The 18,400-nt window shown below is 34.9% G+C and overlaps 1 protein-coding gene across 2 annotated transcripts in view; it reads right to left on the bottom strand.

Moving 5' to 3' along the window:
- Nucleotides 1-1,003: 1,003 nt before the first annotated feature.
- LOC111502404 (acyl-CoA synthetase bubblegum family member 1) overlaps nucleotides 1,004-18,400 on the bottom strand; it is an 86,235-nt gene continuing 68,838 nt past the window's right edge. For both annotated transcript variants that reach the window (XM_074181722.1, XM_074181721.1), the window contains 3 exons: nucleotides 14,514-14,950; nucleotides 10,566-10,967; nucleotides 1,004-1,170 (listed from right to left, as the gene is read on the bottom strand). In XM_074181722.1, coding sequence (XP_074037823.1) covers nucleotides 1,097-1,170; nucleotides 10,566-10,967; nucleotides 14,514-14,950 — 913 coding nt within the window. In that variant the 3' untranslated portion in view covers nucleotides 1,004-1,096. The remainder of the gene's footprint in view (nucleotides 1,171-10,565; nucleotides 10,968-14,513; nucleotides 14,951-18,400) is intronic.

Below are 18,400 nucleotides of genomic sequence, written 5' to 3'. Positions count from 1 at the left end.
CAATGAATCACCAGAAATATACAAATTCTACATCCACCGTATAAACTCCATCGAACTGCTAAAAAAGATAATGAGACAAATAGACATAAAATACATTCACATGTCGAAAATTGAATACTGCTGCCTATTTTTTTCTATTTTTCTCTGTAAATATATGTGTTACTATGTAAGTGTTTGTAAAAAAAATCATATTTATTTTAAATCTTCGAATTACTGTTTTACTCAAATGATAAATGTAATTATTTCTTTGGGAAAAATTCTGTATAGTACGAGAAATAAAGACCCATGCGCAATCATTTGGTCCTAAATGGGGTTTCACCGTTTATTTGCAAATGACACCCAAAGTTTTTCATCCCATTATTGTAAAGATTCTACTGTGAATAAACTTATTATTATATACTGTTCACATATTAAATTATTTTATTATAGAGCCCTGATGATGGATTTAATAAAGTTCAAAACGTTGGCATAAAACCAAATTGTATGTCTACGAACATTTTTGATCCCTTTCCCAACCAATAGGAAAAAACCGCATTTGAAACTCATTATTATTATTATCACCGTAGTGTGCGCTGGTCAGGCCATATCCCTCGAAGTCCCTATACATTCGAGAGGACGCATCAGCATTATCAACCAATGACCACTGCCCACACCGTGGGGTAAGTGATCATTGGGTCCGAGAATTATGTTCCCTGAGCAAGCGCGGTGAGTCAAGAATGACAGCCTTCTGCATCTGTGAGGCTAAGATTTCTGCCTTAGTGCGGCAAGCCAGTATGATATATTATTCTAGCATAAATGCTGGAATAGAATATATCAAATATATCAGGTATATCAAATCATTTATGCTAGAATAATATAGGTATAAATTACTCGGATTTAAATGTAATCAGTTAGTTTTGAAAATGGTATAATAGCCGAAACCGGTCAACAATAAAGAAATATAGTGGAAAATAGACAAAAGTGTGTTTTTGTAGTGTATCCTCAAAAACAATAAAACAACTGAAACGAAAAAATAACTTTATTGCAAATATAATTTTCACCTGTTTCGTATCCAAATATTACAATGTTTATTTATATTAACAAGTGTTCCCATCGCTTAAGCGTATATTTTTTCTATGATATCTGAATATTTCTGTTCGACAATTCTTCTCTTCACTTTCATGGTAGGACCTGAAATTGAAAATGTGTGGTAATTAATGGTTTTCCTAAAACTTCCAACTGGTTTTGGTTCTCAAATTATGCAATTATACAAATGTTTTCAAGTTAATTTCAAAAGAGGTACTCAAAGATTATCTTAATCAAATACGTAGCTAACGGTGATTTTTTTGCGAATTGGAATATCAGATCTCTTGATAACTGATAAAATTGAAACTCAAAGTGAAATAAACAAAATTTATGGATTCAGATTGAAAGCTTGTTGACAAGATGTAAGTTTCCAGAAAACAATTATTGTATACCGAGATAACACTTCCGTTCTATTTTTCATGAATTTGGAATTTCGGTTCTATCTGCGATTATATTTGTTGTACTCTTCTAGAAATATACAGTAACAAACATGAGTACCTATACCCTACAATGCAAAACACATAGTCACTCTGCAACATTATGAAGACCTATTTAGGTTTTAGTTGAAAGGGTCATATTATATTGTTGGGGGTGACTAATTTTTGTTTCTTAAAGTTACTTCTTTGCATGATCTACACATCTATGTATAGAGTTACTTCTTTTAAAATTGATTGCCTCCTTCCATTCTGTGGAAGATTCCCACATTTTTTTTAATCAAGATGGAGTGGTAGAAACCCTTTCAAATCAAACAAGATTCCTCTTGGCTGGGATTTAATGAAATAAGTAAATGAATGTCATTACGATGTCATCGATGACATAAGTAGATCAAACTTACTCCCTGACATAAAAAATCGTAATTTATGATTTTGTGTGTTTTCTTATAAAGTTATCTAGATTAGAACTGAAGTGTCTTAAGGCCAAACATCGATGTCAACCAGTGGGGATAACACTCTTCCATGTAAGTGAAATGTTTACCTTTGTTTCAGTATATTGTGTAGAACTCCGGTGAATGATATCTGATTAAATCCCATAACGAATGTTTGGAACAAACTGAGTATAGAAAAGTGTTTTTTGTATAATTCAGTGTTCATATAAAAGTATTTGTTTCGAAAGAATTTGTCATTCGTGTAATTCAATGTTTATATGGAAGTAGCTGTTTCAGGAGAGCTTTTTTTTGCCCCCCCTCCTCTGGCATCAAACCGGAATTTATTTTGCCACAGAATTTTGGAATCAACCGAGTTACTATGTTTTATATTGATATTTTAGGGCTTTTTCCTCCAGTTTGTGTCTGAAAGTTACTTCTTTGCATGATCTACACATATATGTATAGACTCACTTCCTTCAAAATTGATTTCTTCTTTTCTCTCCTTGGAAGATTCCCACATTTTTTGTATCAAGATGGAGTAGTAAAAAGTCAAAAACTTTTCCCCAAAAATATTCAGGTTTGTAATACCGCCAAACAATTCCTTGAATTTAAATTCACATTTACAAGATCAGTATTTGGAACAAAGAAGTACAATGCCTACAAAAATTGTAATTTACGTAACAAGTCCGGAAATTTTTTTTGGGAAGAATCCTGCAAGTCTGCGAGTTAAAAAAAAATTGGTCGTGTTGCGTGGGTACACTATTTTTTCGACAGCCGTGTAAAATAACAAATCAATGAGAAACATTTCTATATTTCGTGCTATTTACTGAGCTGGAAGTGACACCGGTAGACGCCTGGTTAGAATAACTGATCTATGATCAAGGTCAAGAATAGCTATTTAAAATTAGGGTTGGCGATAGAAAAGTAAAAACTGAGGGTTGTATGTATTTTTCGATGACACATCATTAAAAAATTAAAACAAATAATTTTCCCAAAACAATTTTTAAAAATGTTTGGGGTATAGCACCCTTATCACTCAGAGGAGTCTATGGCAACTAACACTGTGACACGAGGATTTTATATGAATTCAATTAGTTCGGACTTGTCTAATATGATATGAAATTATTTCAAATCCCTAAAAGAATCATTGAAATTGAAATAAATAGCTAAAAATAACAATTATATTAAGCAAAAAGACACCTGAAATGAAATTACAATAATATAAAATATAAGCACTAATTGAAAATTGAACAATAAAAAGAAATAAAAATCAAAAGATTTCAAGCCAAGTTATTTCACGACGTGGCAAGTCAATCAAACAATTTTAAATGCTTATAACCTGACAAATTTCTATATTATTAACGATATATTATAAAAAAAACATTTCAAATTCTTCTACTGGGGAAGGAGCATTTAAAACCTTTTTAATTTTTGGAATTGTGAAACACTCGCAAAGTAATATTGTTTGATATGTCGTGTTAGATTTAGGTAGATTGTTGACTGGAAACAGGGAGTTAGGGAAGGCTGTCAAGATAAATCAGAGCTAAGATCATGGCAGAGTACACGTTATTAATAACACATAGTTGACTGTTTTTTTGAATCTTCAATGATTCTTGTGCCATCCAGGTGAGCAAAAGCTAACAGTCGTTGGCATACAATAAAAATGAGTTCGAAAAAATGGGAAAAAGCATCTGGGAAAGTAAAAAGACTACTAATTGTAAAAACAATTGCTCCCCTGGCTAAAACCACGAACGGCGTTGAATTATATCCGACAGGGGTCAGTGCAGGATTCATCACAGAAGTTATTCCTGCATATGCTGTTGGCGATACAACTGCCGCAATAGATTTCCAATTGTTGGAACACACTTGCAGCACACAGGTTTCGAGCTGTTTGGCCACTCGTCAGTGCAAGGTAGTGTATATTATCAACATAAAGTCGATGATTTCCGATAATTGAAAATCAAATTCCTTCAGAGTATCATTCCTCGAACTAAGCTAAAGCATACAACAAACAACAGGTTTGTCGTCGCCCCATCTGCCTGTGAACGAGATAACCAACTGCATATCCAAAATTCACCCAACTGAAAGTATTTAAATCCATATACCGACTAGTGTTAACATTCGGCTGTGAAACATGGATACTTACAGAATATCAAAAGAATAGGATCCAAGCTCTTGAAATATAATACATTAGACGAGTGAAAGGAATTACGAAGAACGATAGAATAAGAAATGTGGACATAAGAAAAGAACTCGATGTACAGCCAATGCTAGAATTTGTAGAAGAAAGACAACTCAACTGGTGGGAACACTTGTATCGAATGAAAGAGACAAGACTAACTGGGAAAGTTTGGGAAGCGACAATCCAGAAGAATAAGAAAAAGGGTAGACCAAGGAAAACATGGGATAAAACAATAGGGTACATTCTGGAAAAAAGAGGAGTAACATGGGCAGTAGCGTAGCATTTAAGTATTAACAGAATAGAATGGAAATTATTTTGTAAAAAGACTTGTTAAGAAAGGTGTAATTTGTGTTTTATATAACTCACCCTACACCATTGTATGGTAGAAGGGTGCTTGATTATTTGAAAAAATCAAACGTTTATAATATACCAAATAATACTTGTGATTAAAATTATATTGGAACAACTTTCATAACATTATCAAGCAGAATAACTTCACACAAAAGTGATATAAGATTAAACAAAAATTTATGTGCACTAGCTCAACATCCTATTGAAACAGGACACAAAATTAAATTTGATCAAGCAAAAGTTTCTATTCAGAAAAAAATATGTCCAAAAGGCTTTTTCACGCAATGGTTTTTATCAACAAAAAACCTAATGATATAAACAAAAAAGCAGACATCGAAAATGGATATAATTTACAATTATTTACTAGACATAGATAAATCTCGGTAGTATTCTCAATTTGAAATAATCACACGTATAAAATTCATTCAATGACTATTTATGAAATAGAAATATTTTCAATGATAATAATAGGGGAGCACAAGCGGGGATTTCGGGATTAACTGAAGCGCGGCAGATTAATATACAGGAGGATACCTTGTAGCCGGTTAAGGACCTTCACCAAATATGAGCCTCATATATAAGGCCGCCCGTGAAGGATAAAGGATCAGATTAGTAAAAAAAAATTGATCATCAGAAATTCTCGAGCGCGTCAGATTGAGGTAGGGTGAGTTAATTACATGCTAAAAAGTGTATATTCCAGTAATCTGACAATTTGAGAGTGACGTAAAGAAAGGGGAGGGAAGTAAAGTTGTAAAAAAAACGTCATCTCGACTTTCTCGAGCGTAGCAAATTTTTTTTTATTTTGAAGAAAATAATTCAAGGATATCGAAAAATAGCAAAAATTCGTCGAGAAAGTTTAATGCGTGCATCTGCGTGATGCCTATATTTCCCTCTTCGCGTTTCTATTCCTTTTTCAATTTTTCTCTATCTATTACTCTCTCACTCCGTCCCAACTCTGAATTCTGTTGCCATGACGCCATCACAGCTGATCACAGAGACTCGTTCGTGATGAAGATGATGATTAATTAATCAATTAATTGATGGATGTAGCCGTTACTACGCGGTAGGAAATCATAATGAAGAAAAGAGAAATGGTACTTTCTATTTTTTTTACCACTTTTATTCGTAACTAACGTTACTGCAGTTTTCAAACTTATATATTGTATAAGTAACTGCAGTAACGTTACTTACAAATAAAAGTGGTAAAAAACATAGAAAGTTTCATTTCTCTTTTCTTCATTAATTAATCAATTGATTATAAAAAATTAAATTTTTTTGAATTTTTTTTTTTAATTATTTTTTTATAATTACAAGTGTTCTACCTAAAAAACATACACTTATTTATTTGCATGCTAATTTCTGAGCATTTCAATTAATCAAGTTCAATGATTAAAAAAAAATTTAATTTTTTTTTGTCAGATTAGGCGTGTCCCTATAGATAATCGTCAGATTATGAGACAGCGCGTCTAAAATATAAAGATGAACCATATATATCTTAATCTGACGCGCTTGAGTATTTCAAAATGACGATTTTTTTGCATATTATAATAATGGCCCCGAGTTTGCGTCAGATCAAAATCGTCAGATTATTGAACGAGAGCTTTTTTTGGTGCACTTAACACCCCCGTAGAAAATCTGACGCGCTCGATTAATTTTTTTTCATTTTTAACCCTTACGTACAACCACCCACATCATGAAAACGATCAGATTAACATACCATCATCATTAAAAATACGTAGGACATTGATGGTATCAATATCTGACGCGCTCGAGTATATCCATGCAACAGTTTTTTTACATATTTAATAATCTATAGCAGCTTCCCCCACCGATGAAAAGGTGTATATTATATAACATTTTTTTCTTCTTATCATCTAAGCTTTGCATCCTAATAGGTCTCTATGACGCTCGAGTAAATCCCCATCTTGCATCGTGGGCTCCCCTGCTATAATGTCACTCATGTTATTACGGTATTACATTACTAATATCAAATATCTGAAAATTATGACATTATTAACATCAATGCGCAAATTTTGTGAAAACATTTTTTCGTCAATATTCAATTTTCAACTGTGAAACTCAGATCACTTGTAACATTTGTCTATTTTTTGTAGTTCTTTTCCATTGTATTTCATTTTACCGTCCTGACGAAGTCTCTATTCAGAGTCGAAAGCTTGGCGATTTGTGAAATGGAGTACCTAAGTTTGTTTTTTGAACTTGTTTGACTGAAAGTCCCGATAGTCCCTATCTTCCATATACCTACTACCTTCAGTCGTCGTTAATCAAAGAAAAAAAGTGGTTTGCTGAATTTGAACAAGGTGAAATGAGCACCCAGGACGATTCACGTAGTGAACGCTCCAAGAAGGTTAGCCGTTACCGACGAAAACATCAAAAAAGTCTAAAAATGTTAATCGAGATAGCTGAGGCTCTAAAGATATCAAAGGAACATGTTGGACATATCGTGCATGAATATTTGAGTTTGCGGAAGCCGCGCGAGCTCACAATCGGTCAAAAACAACATCTAATTGATGATTCTGAGCAGTGTTTGACGGTTTTCCACCATGAAAAACCCGAATGTGTGCGTCGATACGTGATAATAGTTGATTGACGAAATCGTGGAAAAACGGCCCCATTTGAAGAAAAGGAAAATGATGTTTCATCAAGTCAATACATCGTGTCATAAATCAATCGAAATCATGACAAAATTGCATGAATCCATATCTGACCCCCCGATTCCTGTTCCCAGACCTCAAGAGGATGCTGGCTGGAAAGAAATTGACCGTCGATGGAAAGGTAATCGTCGAAACATAGGCCTATTTCGAGGCTAAACACAAATCGTATTATAAAAATTGTATCGAAAAATTGTATGACCGTTATATTAAATGATTAAATCCATGTTAGCCTATGCATTTTTTAGCCCAAGTGTTACAACAAACTGTCAGTAAAAACGTGTAGGAAAATGATATGAAAAATAAGAATCGCATTTGAATTTCCATATTTTTTATTGTGAAAGAAAGTATTCATCCAAGAATAAGAAAAGTCTTGCTCATATTCTATCATCTATTGCATTATTATTTATCAAATACGATTACATAAGTCATTGAGGTGACATCTGAATTATTATGGAATTCTGAAGTGTTTATTTCATTGTGTATCATGTAAATATCATGTGAATAACCGTCATTTTTCATTTATCCATATGTTGCTTGATATAATTTACCTTCGTTATCAAATTGCCTGTATTTATCAATTTTGGAATCGTGTGGAAAAACATTCATTTGGAGAAAATATTTCACGTTATGATAATAACGACAATCATTCTCATATTGAAATTCACAAGGTACCAAAAGACAGGACCGAAATAAGTTGACAATGGGTATTATTATTATTATCCATCATATTTACCCAGGTCGAATGACATGTGCGAAAGTAGCAATTCACGATGGATATGAATCGCTGGAGATTTAATTCATTTGGAAAAACGTTCTTAGGAAGTTTATTCCACATAAACGCAGTTCTCCAAATGGAAGAGTTATTAAGTAGTGAATGTTGAGGTAGACTGAGTTGAACCTCAAAACGATGAGCAGCCACAGTCCGTAGCGTATTTCTGATATGTACCGCTCTAGGTGGAATCAAGTGTGTCAAGTCACTTGAACACCTCCCGTGAAATCTCCAAACTTTCTTAGATGTTCCAAACTATTCAGGTTGCAAGTTATCTTCAAGTCTCCAATCCATGTAAGTTTTCTGAATGGAATCTTACAGCTTCAGGTTATGCTTAGGGGCGGAGCTCCATACAAACAAATGAGAATAATACTCCAAAGAAGGTCTGATCTGATCTTTACAAAGCATCAGAAGTTTCTGAGGTGTGTACAGTTTTCTGGTTCGGAACAGTGTTTCAAGCTTTTGACAGCGACAAGATTGTGCCTAGAGAGATATTGGTGTCCATTCTAACCCCCAACAAATTTATCGAAGCAGAAAGCGGAATTGTCTGTCCTGACATTATTATATCCAGTTCGTAGACATTTATATTCTTGGAGAAAACCGATGCCTTGGTTTTTGTGGCATTGAATTGAACCTGGTTGGTTTCACTCGAATTCGAAATTAGTTCTAGATCCTCATTGAGATATGCAACCTCCTGCTGCCGGAGAAAATGTGCATCCGCAGCCGATGTCCTGGAACCCAAATGGAATGACAAGTGTGCTGTCGTCAGCGAAGCAATGTACTGGCTTCTTCGTTTTTTCAATAAGTTGTTAAAATACAATAAAAAGGGGTTTGGTGACAATATAGATCCCTGGTAAACACCAGCAACGATGGTAAGAGTATTCGAGAGATATCCATCGACTGCCACTTGCAGGGAATGTTCTTTCAGGAAGCTGGAGAGCCGTACACAAAAATGATCCGACAAGCCAAAGCATCGACTTTTGGCCGGCAAACCCTCATGCCACACATGGTCAAAGGCCTCAGAAATGTTTATTGATTGCATTATTCCAAATATGGGTGACATACGATAGAAGGTTGCCTGTTGATCTTTGTTTCCGAAAGCCATATTGATGATCGCTCAAGATGTTGAAGCCTTTATTCATGACTTTTGATATCATTGATAGCAAAGCGACTAGTCTGTAGTTATTTGGGAGAATTTTCTTGCCCTTTTTGAAAATAGTCTGTACGCCAGCAAACCTCCAACAAGAAGGAAAAACCTCCTCCTTGTAAGACAGGTTGAAAAGTCTGTAAAACACTGGTGTGAGTTCATTGGCGTACTTTTGAGTACGATGACGGGCACTTCAGCAGGAACAAACATTGAGCTGTTTCAAAATTCACCTGACTAGAAGTTGTCGAAAAGTAATTTCTGGCATTGTGGATTCTAGTGTGGAAATAGTGGGTGGTGCCTTTCCCAATAAATGTTCTGTATGGGCTTGAATTATTGGCAAATATTAATTTAGGCATCATTTTCTATCGAATAGCGGAGACGTACTTTATAATTATCCACAGTTTCAATATCAAGTGATTCCATCAGTGCAGTTATTTTTGAGTGAAAAGCACGTTCTCATCAATATTATCGAAAATCATGGAGAAGGCTGTTAATCAACAGTATATTTAATATTTCAGATGCTCCAGCAACTGAAATAAATCAATAGATGACATGCTTACATATGTACCCCACCTTTGGAACAATCTAATCAGAAACACTAAGTTGCGGAAATTCCGACTTTTGAACTCGAAGTTTCGATTTCGATCCCGAAATTTCCACTTTAAACTAAAAATTTCGACTTTATTCTCAAAATTTCGATTTTAAGCCCGAAATTACAAATTTTATCTCGGGATTTAAACACCAGTCTAGGAATTACGACCACAATCTCAAAATTACGACTTTAATCTTGAGATTTTGACTCGATACTCAAACTTTTTCAGTCTTTTATTCAGATAAACTATGTTATATAAAGTGTTTTCTCCTAGAGTTATGACAGAAATTTTGGAAAAACTAGTTTTGAATTTCTTATTTGAGTATTCATTATTGTCATCATTTGATATAGTACGCGTCAACTGAGATGAGTCAGCACAGAAACGTAAAATCGTTCTGTCTTGAAAGACTCCGCCCGCTTGAGTCATATTTCGCCAATGTACTATCGACATCAGTTTGTGTGACCAATAGCTATTTTCTGGGGCGGGTACAATTTGGTTTTAAATGCGCATCAAAATCTTGTCTTAGTTGGCGTGTACTATACTCATTTTGAACTGTATCTTTTGTTTCAACCACCAATAATCAGAACAGCTTAACGAATTTTTGTCACATCAGAAGTAAGAGAATCGTATCTAAAGAACTGTACTTTTACTTTAACTATTATTTTCAAATCATTCGGTTTTTGAAGGAGCCGTTTACTGCTTTAATATTTTTGATTCGGCAAAAAACCCTTCCTGGGGCTGGAACATAAAAACGAAAGCACAGGAGATTGTTTACCCTTCTGTGACGAAAGCAGACCAGTTCCATTCTATCACTTATTTTGAGTTTACAAAGTTACAATCAAGTTCTCTTTTGTCTTAATCGTATTTTCCAGATTTCCTTATTACCAGATATACCGTTAGCTCTCCACCTTTGATACTCACCTAATTCTCCTGTAGGTATGGAAAAATCAGCCGGCAGAACAGCCAACTTTCTTATCCTCTGCGCGTTAGAGGTAGCCTGCCTATTCACCCTTTCGATACCTTCGTTCAACGCATCCAGAAGTTTCTTATCTGGACCGCCTGCCAATACTTCCTTCACGGTTTCTGCTGGGCATCCCAGACTGCTCAGCCATTGCCGAACAGACCAGAGTAATTTGTCATTGGGGGCACCAGTATCGGGATCCACTTCTGTTTTCAGAGTAAGAAGCACGGAAAGGAATTTTCTTTTGTCGCCCACCAAGAAGGCGTTGCTGATTTGAGGTAATTCAGCTTTGACTTGTTGTTCTATGGGGACGGGAGGAATGTTCTCCCCACCTGCCGTTACGAGAAGTTCTTTCAGTCTGCCTAAAAAAATGGAATTATTAAATTTTTTTTCAATTTTTTTCAGGCAATTTGAACTAATATAAAACTAACGTTAAATGTCACGAGCTGTTGGACATAACGAATCACCCAGTATTCACAATTTAATTTGCCAATGTTTCGACGATAGACTTTCGCCATTCTCAGGGCTACAAAATATCGAATTAGAAGGATGAAAATGAGAAATGAAACTTCCTATGTTGATGTGAAACATCTATAGTCGCACGTAAAATCGATTGCTGGCGTAGCGACGAATGCCACGGCGACGGATCGCCATACGCAAGCGACTGTGCGATACTCTTTTCACTGATTCGGCGTTTCGCTATCTCTCTCGCCACAATGAGCTTGGATACCCATAGTGTATACAGTTGTGTTTACTACAGTATATAACCTATTTTACTGAATAAATAATTTTTTTAAATAAAATATGCCTGACAGTGATAATTCAGAAAATGAAAGTGAGCAGCATTCTGCAAGTCAGTAAGTTATTTATATTCTTATATTTTATATCTGTATCTGTAGAGTCGGGAGATTGAGTGTAAGCCCACATCACTTAGGCCAAATGTGTCCCATTGAACATCCTCTTGAGGAGTTATCCTCCTAGGTCATCCTGTCCTTTCCAGGAAGGTGGACTTGGAAGGTCACTTGGAGACATCTTCTTTTTATCGGTAGGTATGGGCCAAGAATCGCCGAACACTCTCTTATTGACAATAACTCCGGTACTCGCATAGGACATGCCTGACAGTCTCATCTTCCTGTTCATACATCCTGCATAGAGATGTGTCCACTAGCCCCATATTATGGAGGTGTTTTCTTAGTTGACAGTGGCCAGTCAGAAATCCTACTGTTAAGCGTAGATTTTTCCCGGTCATCGCCAAATATTTCTTCGGCGCCAGCTTCCCAGGGTCGCCCAGAGTGATTCTGGCAAGATTGTATCCTTTGATTACATCCCATCTCTTTAGGAACTGATTATGGGTGTAACATTTGGCTAATTCCGCAATTGTGGAAGTAATCAGGCCGTAGATGCCACTGGGTCCTTGAATATTTGGTACAGCCGCTTCCTTGGCTGAAGAGTCGGCAATGCGATTACCTTTACTGCTGTCGTGCCCTTTAACCCACCTCAGGATAATGTTATTATCTACCGAGGCTTTGGCTAAATCTTGGTGGCACTCTAGTACTAGCCCTGAGGTAATACGTTGTCTGTTCAAGACTAATAGGGCTTGTTTGCTGTCAGTGCAGATTGTTATGTTTTTGTCAGAAATTCCTTTCCTGGTTATTTCTTTTGTGGCGATTGAGATACCAGCCAGTGATCTGGAGTACACTCCACATCCTGAGCCTTCTTTGGTTTTTGACTCTGTATTCTGTTTGATTTGTATTTTGTAGGGTTTATTAAACACAAACCTGGGTTCAATTGCATCACTGGTTGCCTGCAGCGGAGGTTGCGCAGTAGGCGATCCTCGCCATAGACTCAACCTCAATTGACTCATTCCTCCTTCGAGGTTTACACCAGCCGTGTGCAATCGTAACATGACCATTAACGCAATCTCCTTAAGGTACAGGTCCAGAGGAGTCAGGCCCTTTTATATTTTATAATTAAAGTGTGAATTTCTCTGTGCATTAAGTTGGCGTATATTTGGTCAGTAAATGTGTCAGTGAGTGTGAAATCTACTCTCTTGGTAGAATAAAATTAACACAATTCTTTTAGCATATAATAGTAATAAATCATATTAATTGATTTTAATTTCATTCTCATGAAGACTGAAAATTGTATTTCAAAATCAGCTGACAGCGAGTAGCGCACGAATGTTTTACTTATTTGTTATCAACAAGAACATCAGAAAATGAATTAATTAATTTTCTATTATTGATATTATAAATGTCAGATCATTAGTAATATATTGCAATAACTATGTAACTTTCTTGAATTTGCACATATTTTTTGTAATTATTACAGTACCCAACAATCATTACAGGGGTCACAAAATATTATTATTGAAACTGGACATCACTGAGATCAGTTGAACACAATACATACTATGTCAATAAAATCTTACATGTTATGTAAGATTCTATTAATCCAATAGTATCAGAATAAACTAATTTTTATTTTAGTTTCTATCAATACTTGTATATTGTTCAGAGTAAAAAATAATAATGTTGTGTCCAATACTTTTGTAACATACTTCAGTTATCATCGATCAATTGTCACAGTAATACCGTCATAGGCACCATCGAATATAACTATTACCAAAGTAATCGATAGAAAAAAATTACTTATGATGTACTGTTTGGAACCTTTGGTGTAGTAATGAATATTACTGGAGTTTTTCCCAACACCAAATCGTTATTTTTACACCTCGACACGTGTTTCGATCACCAAGTGATCATCTTCAAGAGGAAGATGAAACTAGAAACTTCTCAAAACTAAAGATATTTATGCTATTCAGGTACATCATACAGGTAGGTAATCAGTAATACCACCCATACAAGTGTACCACCCTAAATTAATTTTACAATTGGCCTTTCTATTATTTTACAATATGTCCTTATGTATGTTTAAATGTTACAGCCATATATAGAACAATTTTCAGCTATATAAAATTAGTTTCACAATATTGCCTATCTAAATATATTTACAATGTGTCTTTTTGTAGTATTCAGTAAACCTAACAATATTATTTCAACAAGCTATATAGTATGCTATTTGGTATTGGTCCGTTATCGGTATTCATAATATTATTATTATATATATATATAGCTGTAACATTTAAACATACATAAGGACATATTGTAAAATAATAGAAAGGTCAATTGTAAAATTAATTTAGGGTGGTACACTTGTATGGGTGGTATTACTGATTACCTACCTGTATGATGTACCTGAATAGCATAAATAGCTTTAGTTTTGAGAAGTTTCTAGTTTTATCTTCCTCTTGAAGATGATCACTTGGTGATCGAAACACGTGTCGAGGTGTAAAAATAACGATTTGGTGTTGGAAAAAACTCCAGTAATATTCAGAAAAAATTTAGTTGAAATTTGAAATAAATTTTTATATCTAATGAAAATAAATATTTATTAAATAATATCTTTTATATCATTAAAACTGCAGTTTCGGTTAAATCGAGACAATACAAATTGACTTGTAGATCTTGTCCAAAATTGTATATCGGACAAACCGGAAGAACTTTTCTTGGAAGAATAAAGACGTGAATTCATTTTGCAACGAGGAAATTGGTAATTAGGACAGGTCTTTGAAGTAGCTAAAATGATAACTCAGATAAATGTTTATTTATTATTCTCCAGTCTTATGAGTTGTTCCTAGATATTCAAATAGTTTAAGCAATGAATTTGGCAGGTGGTAATATTCATAATGATTCATAATACGTACAAACAGTATTGTGACGCCCGAAGATGATATTGTATAGCGAAACACGTGTCGCGGTTTTGTAAACTTCCAAGTGGAAATATCACATTAAAATGTGTTTTTTGAATACGAAATTGGTTCAATTTTGTTTACTAGCTTTACTCACCTGTGATGTACACGAACCCTTTCTCATCAATTCGACCTAAATCACCGGTATGCAGCCACCCATCGCTATCCAAAGTCTCCGCCGTCTTTTCAAGCTCGTTCAAATATCCCATGAAAACGTGCCTGCCGTACATGCAAATCTCGCCCTGTCCGTTTTCTTCATTGAAGAGTTTCGTTTTCACCCCTGGTAAGGGCATACCGATGGTATCCAAGTTGGTAGCGCCCTCAATACAGATCGTATGCGCGCCGCTGGCCTCGGACATTCCGAAACAATCCATTATCGGTATGTCGATGCTGCAGAAGTACTTTTTGATGTCGTTGGCTAACGGAGCTGCGGCAGTAGCGTAGAAAGTGCAGCGTCTGAAGCCAAGGGCCTCTTTGATCTTTGAGAATATCAACGAGGTGGCCAGTCGATATCCATACGAATTTGACTTTATCCTGGAAAAAGGCGTTTTTAAGCAAACTTTATTGTGAAATTTTCACCAAACAGAAAGCAAAGGTCAAACAGTCACTGTGACTGCTATGAACAAGAATAAATACGTGCGAGAAAAACCCTATAGTATGAATATTTCCGTAAGCTGAGTTTGGTAATGAATCATTTTCTGGTAACTGATCCATTGGCGTACATAACTGAGTCGGCTGAAAAGTAAAAAATGTAATATTCAATGGGGAATGTTCCTCAATTTGGGTTATTACAGCAAATGCAAGTTTGAACAAAATAAAGTTGAGTTTAATTCATGACTTTTTCAAATTCACTTCGAAAAGTATTCAAATCGATGTTTCAAATGTTGGGTTTTAATTTTTAAAGGGATTTGTTTCTAATTCACATATTGGCAACAGCGCCTATATCAAGTTGAAATCATTTATACGTACCTAGATATTTTAATGTAAAAAAGGAAAATTATCTTTATAAATCAACAATTAAGGCAAAATATGAATTATAGTTCAATACCACCTCCACAAGCCACATAAACAACAGTTGTTTTGTTATTTATTTATATAGAGGAAGATAGGTTAGGTGCACAAAATGTCATATGTCACAGAATGTCTCGGAACTCGGAACATAAGTAAACAGAACAGTACGCCTCTGAAATATGTCATCTTTGTTTCTCTCATACAGGTAACAGATTCATTGTCCTTCATTAGCTATAACCGAGTTGCCAAATGGTGAAATAGAAACGAATCCCTTTAAATGTTGAATGCATTATTTCATTCCTCTTTTTTAAGTATTTAAATAATTTTTTAAAGAAAAAGGTTGAAATAATAAGTTCAAAATGCATTGTTTTAGAGTTTTTTTATGAAAACTACTTGATTTTCGTCCGGAGGAACATTCCTCATTCAATGTTGTTGTATAATTTAATATACCGAATCTCAAAAATTGTATCTATACTTATAAATGCGAAAGTCACTCACTTAACACTCACTCATTCATCTCTGTTTCTCCATACTAGTAAGTCCTCGGAAGCTGAATTCAGTTCCTATATAGGTACTCCATAGGTCTTAGATGCACACTATAGTCCGGTCAAATTAGACCAAAAAATAAGAGTAAAGCTACCTAAATTCTCACCAAGCTGAAAATCAGCAAAATTTTACGAAATATGATTGAAAATAAATTTTGAAATTTTCCCATCTTTCCCCTGTATGGAAAAAAATTATTCACGGTCAAAGGTCAAAAAAATTAGTGTCTCGCGATTTTCAGCATAACAGTAAGTTTTAACATAAAAATACTTCAGGCAAAAATTGTATATCATAAAACTATCTACAAAAAAATGTATCAATACTTTTTTCCTACGAGCCACCTTTTCTGAGATATAACGATTCAAAAAGTTGTAAAAGTTGTAATCGACATAATATACCACGCCACGGATATACATTTCTGTAGTTGTGATGTGTGTTGAAATATTTTTCTATCGGTCATTGTAACTTACCTACACTTACAATATAAAATATACATTATGAGTTGTAACTATAAGAATATCAGGTAAAATGAAACCCCTGTTCAACTGTATATTACCAAGTTCAAGTGTGGCTTTGTTATCAACTAGACCCTACAGACTGGGGTTGGAAGTTGGTCAACAATTCATTAGAACCAGTCCAAATTTTACTTCCACCTGCGCCGGAAAAACTGCTGAACACAATTTTTTGCAACTGCAAAAAGGGTGCAGTGCTAAATGTGGTTGCAAAAAAACGGTCTGTTTTATTCTCTGGCATGTACACACTGTCAAGGCTGATCGTGCTCTAATATTGAATCACCAACCGTGGAGGATCCGTTTGATTCCAACGAGGCGACATGTGATACATCGCTATTAACGCAGTTTACATGTACTTAGGATGAAGAAGAACAAGAACAAGATGAACAAGAAGATTAAGAAGGAGAACAAGAAGAAGAATTTGAAAGTTACGACTCTGACGATTACATTTTACTACTTTTTTTAACTCAAATTGCTTTTATCTTTTCAATCTCTGCTAGTATCCATTATTTTGCAATAGTTTCAAATTAAACAGGATCACAACTGACCCTTGGAATAGGCCTACTGGGAAACCACTTTAAAAAAACGCACAAAGTACACTACTTCATGGGTGGCGTGGAAACGTGTGCATATTATGATGATTACAACTTTTTGAATCGTTATATATTCTCGAAAACGGTGGCTTGTAGGAAGAAACTATTCATGCGTTTTTTGTAGATCATTTTATGATATACAATTTTTGCTTAAGGTATTTTTAAGATAAAACTTACCGTTTTGTTGAAAATCGTGAAAAACTCATTTTTTTGACCTTTGACCTTCAATAAAATGTTTTCCATACATGGGAAAGATGGGAAACTCTCAAATTTTATTTTCAATCATATATTAAACAACCTTACTGATTTTCAGCTTGGTAGGAATTTAGGTAGCTTCGAATGTCTAAATTGACCTAACTATAAGAAAGGATTTTTAAATAATCAACTGGAGAGACCCCCGTGGGAGTAAAAAGGGCTCCTTCATTTATGAAAATTACTTTTCATCACTGTTTCTCCGTACCGCTATATTTTCGGAGTCTGAAATTTTGTATGTAGTTTTTTTTATGTTGTAGATGTAAATGTGGATGTAGATGTAGATGAATATGTAGATGTGCAATAAGGAAAGATTTTTAAATATTCCAACTGGGGTGCCAGTCGCGGAGAAAAAAGGAGCGTTCATAAAACAGTTACTTTTTCTTCACAGTTTCTCCGTACTGGTATATTTTCGAAGGCTGAAATTTTGTATGTTGCTTCGTTTTATATTCTAGATGTGCAATAAGGAACGATCTTCAAATATCCCAACATGGGTGCCATCCACAGGGAAAAAAGGTAATACTTTTATTCGAAAGGACTCAACCCAACATGTTGTAAACTTCACAGTAGTATGCCAGTCATATTGTTTTCAACGATTGTGAATTTTTCCCCTGCCTTTTCCCCTGCCTCATCATTACAAAATTTATGTATTTTATCGCGCGTTTTGCTAACGAAATTATCATCAACAAGAGAGTACTAAGACTAGGTAATAATTATGAAAAACATTAAATTTATATACTTTGATTCGTTTAGAAGGTTACTATTTCGAAAGAAGTTCCCTTTCATTTTCAAAATCTCAAAAATGCACTACTACCGAAAACCTTAACCGGAAACAGATATATTTCCTTGTTCTTGTTTCACTCCATTTCATTACATGATCACCAGTTGATAAAAAACTCACCTGGAACGCTCACTTGAAAAAATGTTTACACAAAGCCGGACTGTTCCTATGGACATGTCGAAAGATTTGTGGTAAAACTTGGGGTTTGGGTCCCAAACAAATCCATTATGTGATGATTGTCAGACCAATGATCGCTTATGGTGCAATTGCCTGGTGACCGAAGGCTGTACAG

The sequence above is a fragment of the Leptinotarsa decemlineata genome, unplaced genomic scaffold (assembly GCF_025532065.1).
Source record: "Leptinotarsa decemlineata unplaced genomic scaffold, Ldec_3_MD MMD2_tig00026314_RagTag_RagTag, whole genome shotgun sequence".
NCBI lineage: Eukaryota > Metazoa > Arthropoda > Insecta > Coleoptera > Chrysomelidae > Leptinotarsa > Leptinotarsa decemlineata.
Note: the sequence above shows the minus strand (reverse complement) of the source record. Positions and strands in the feature narration are given on the sequence as shown.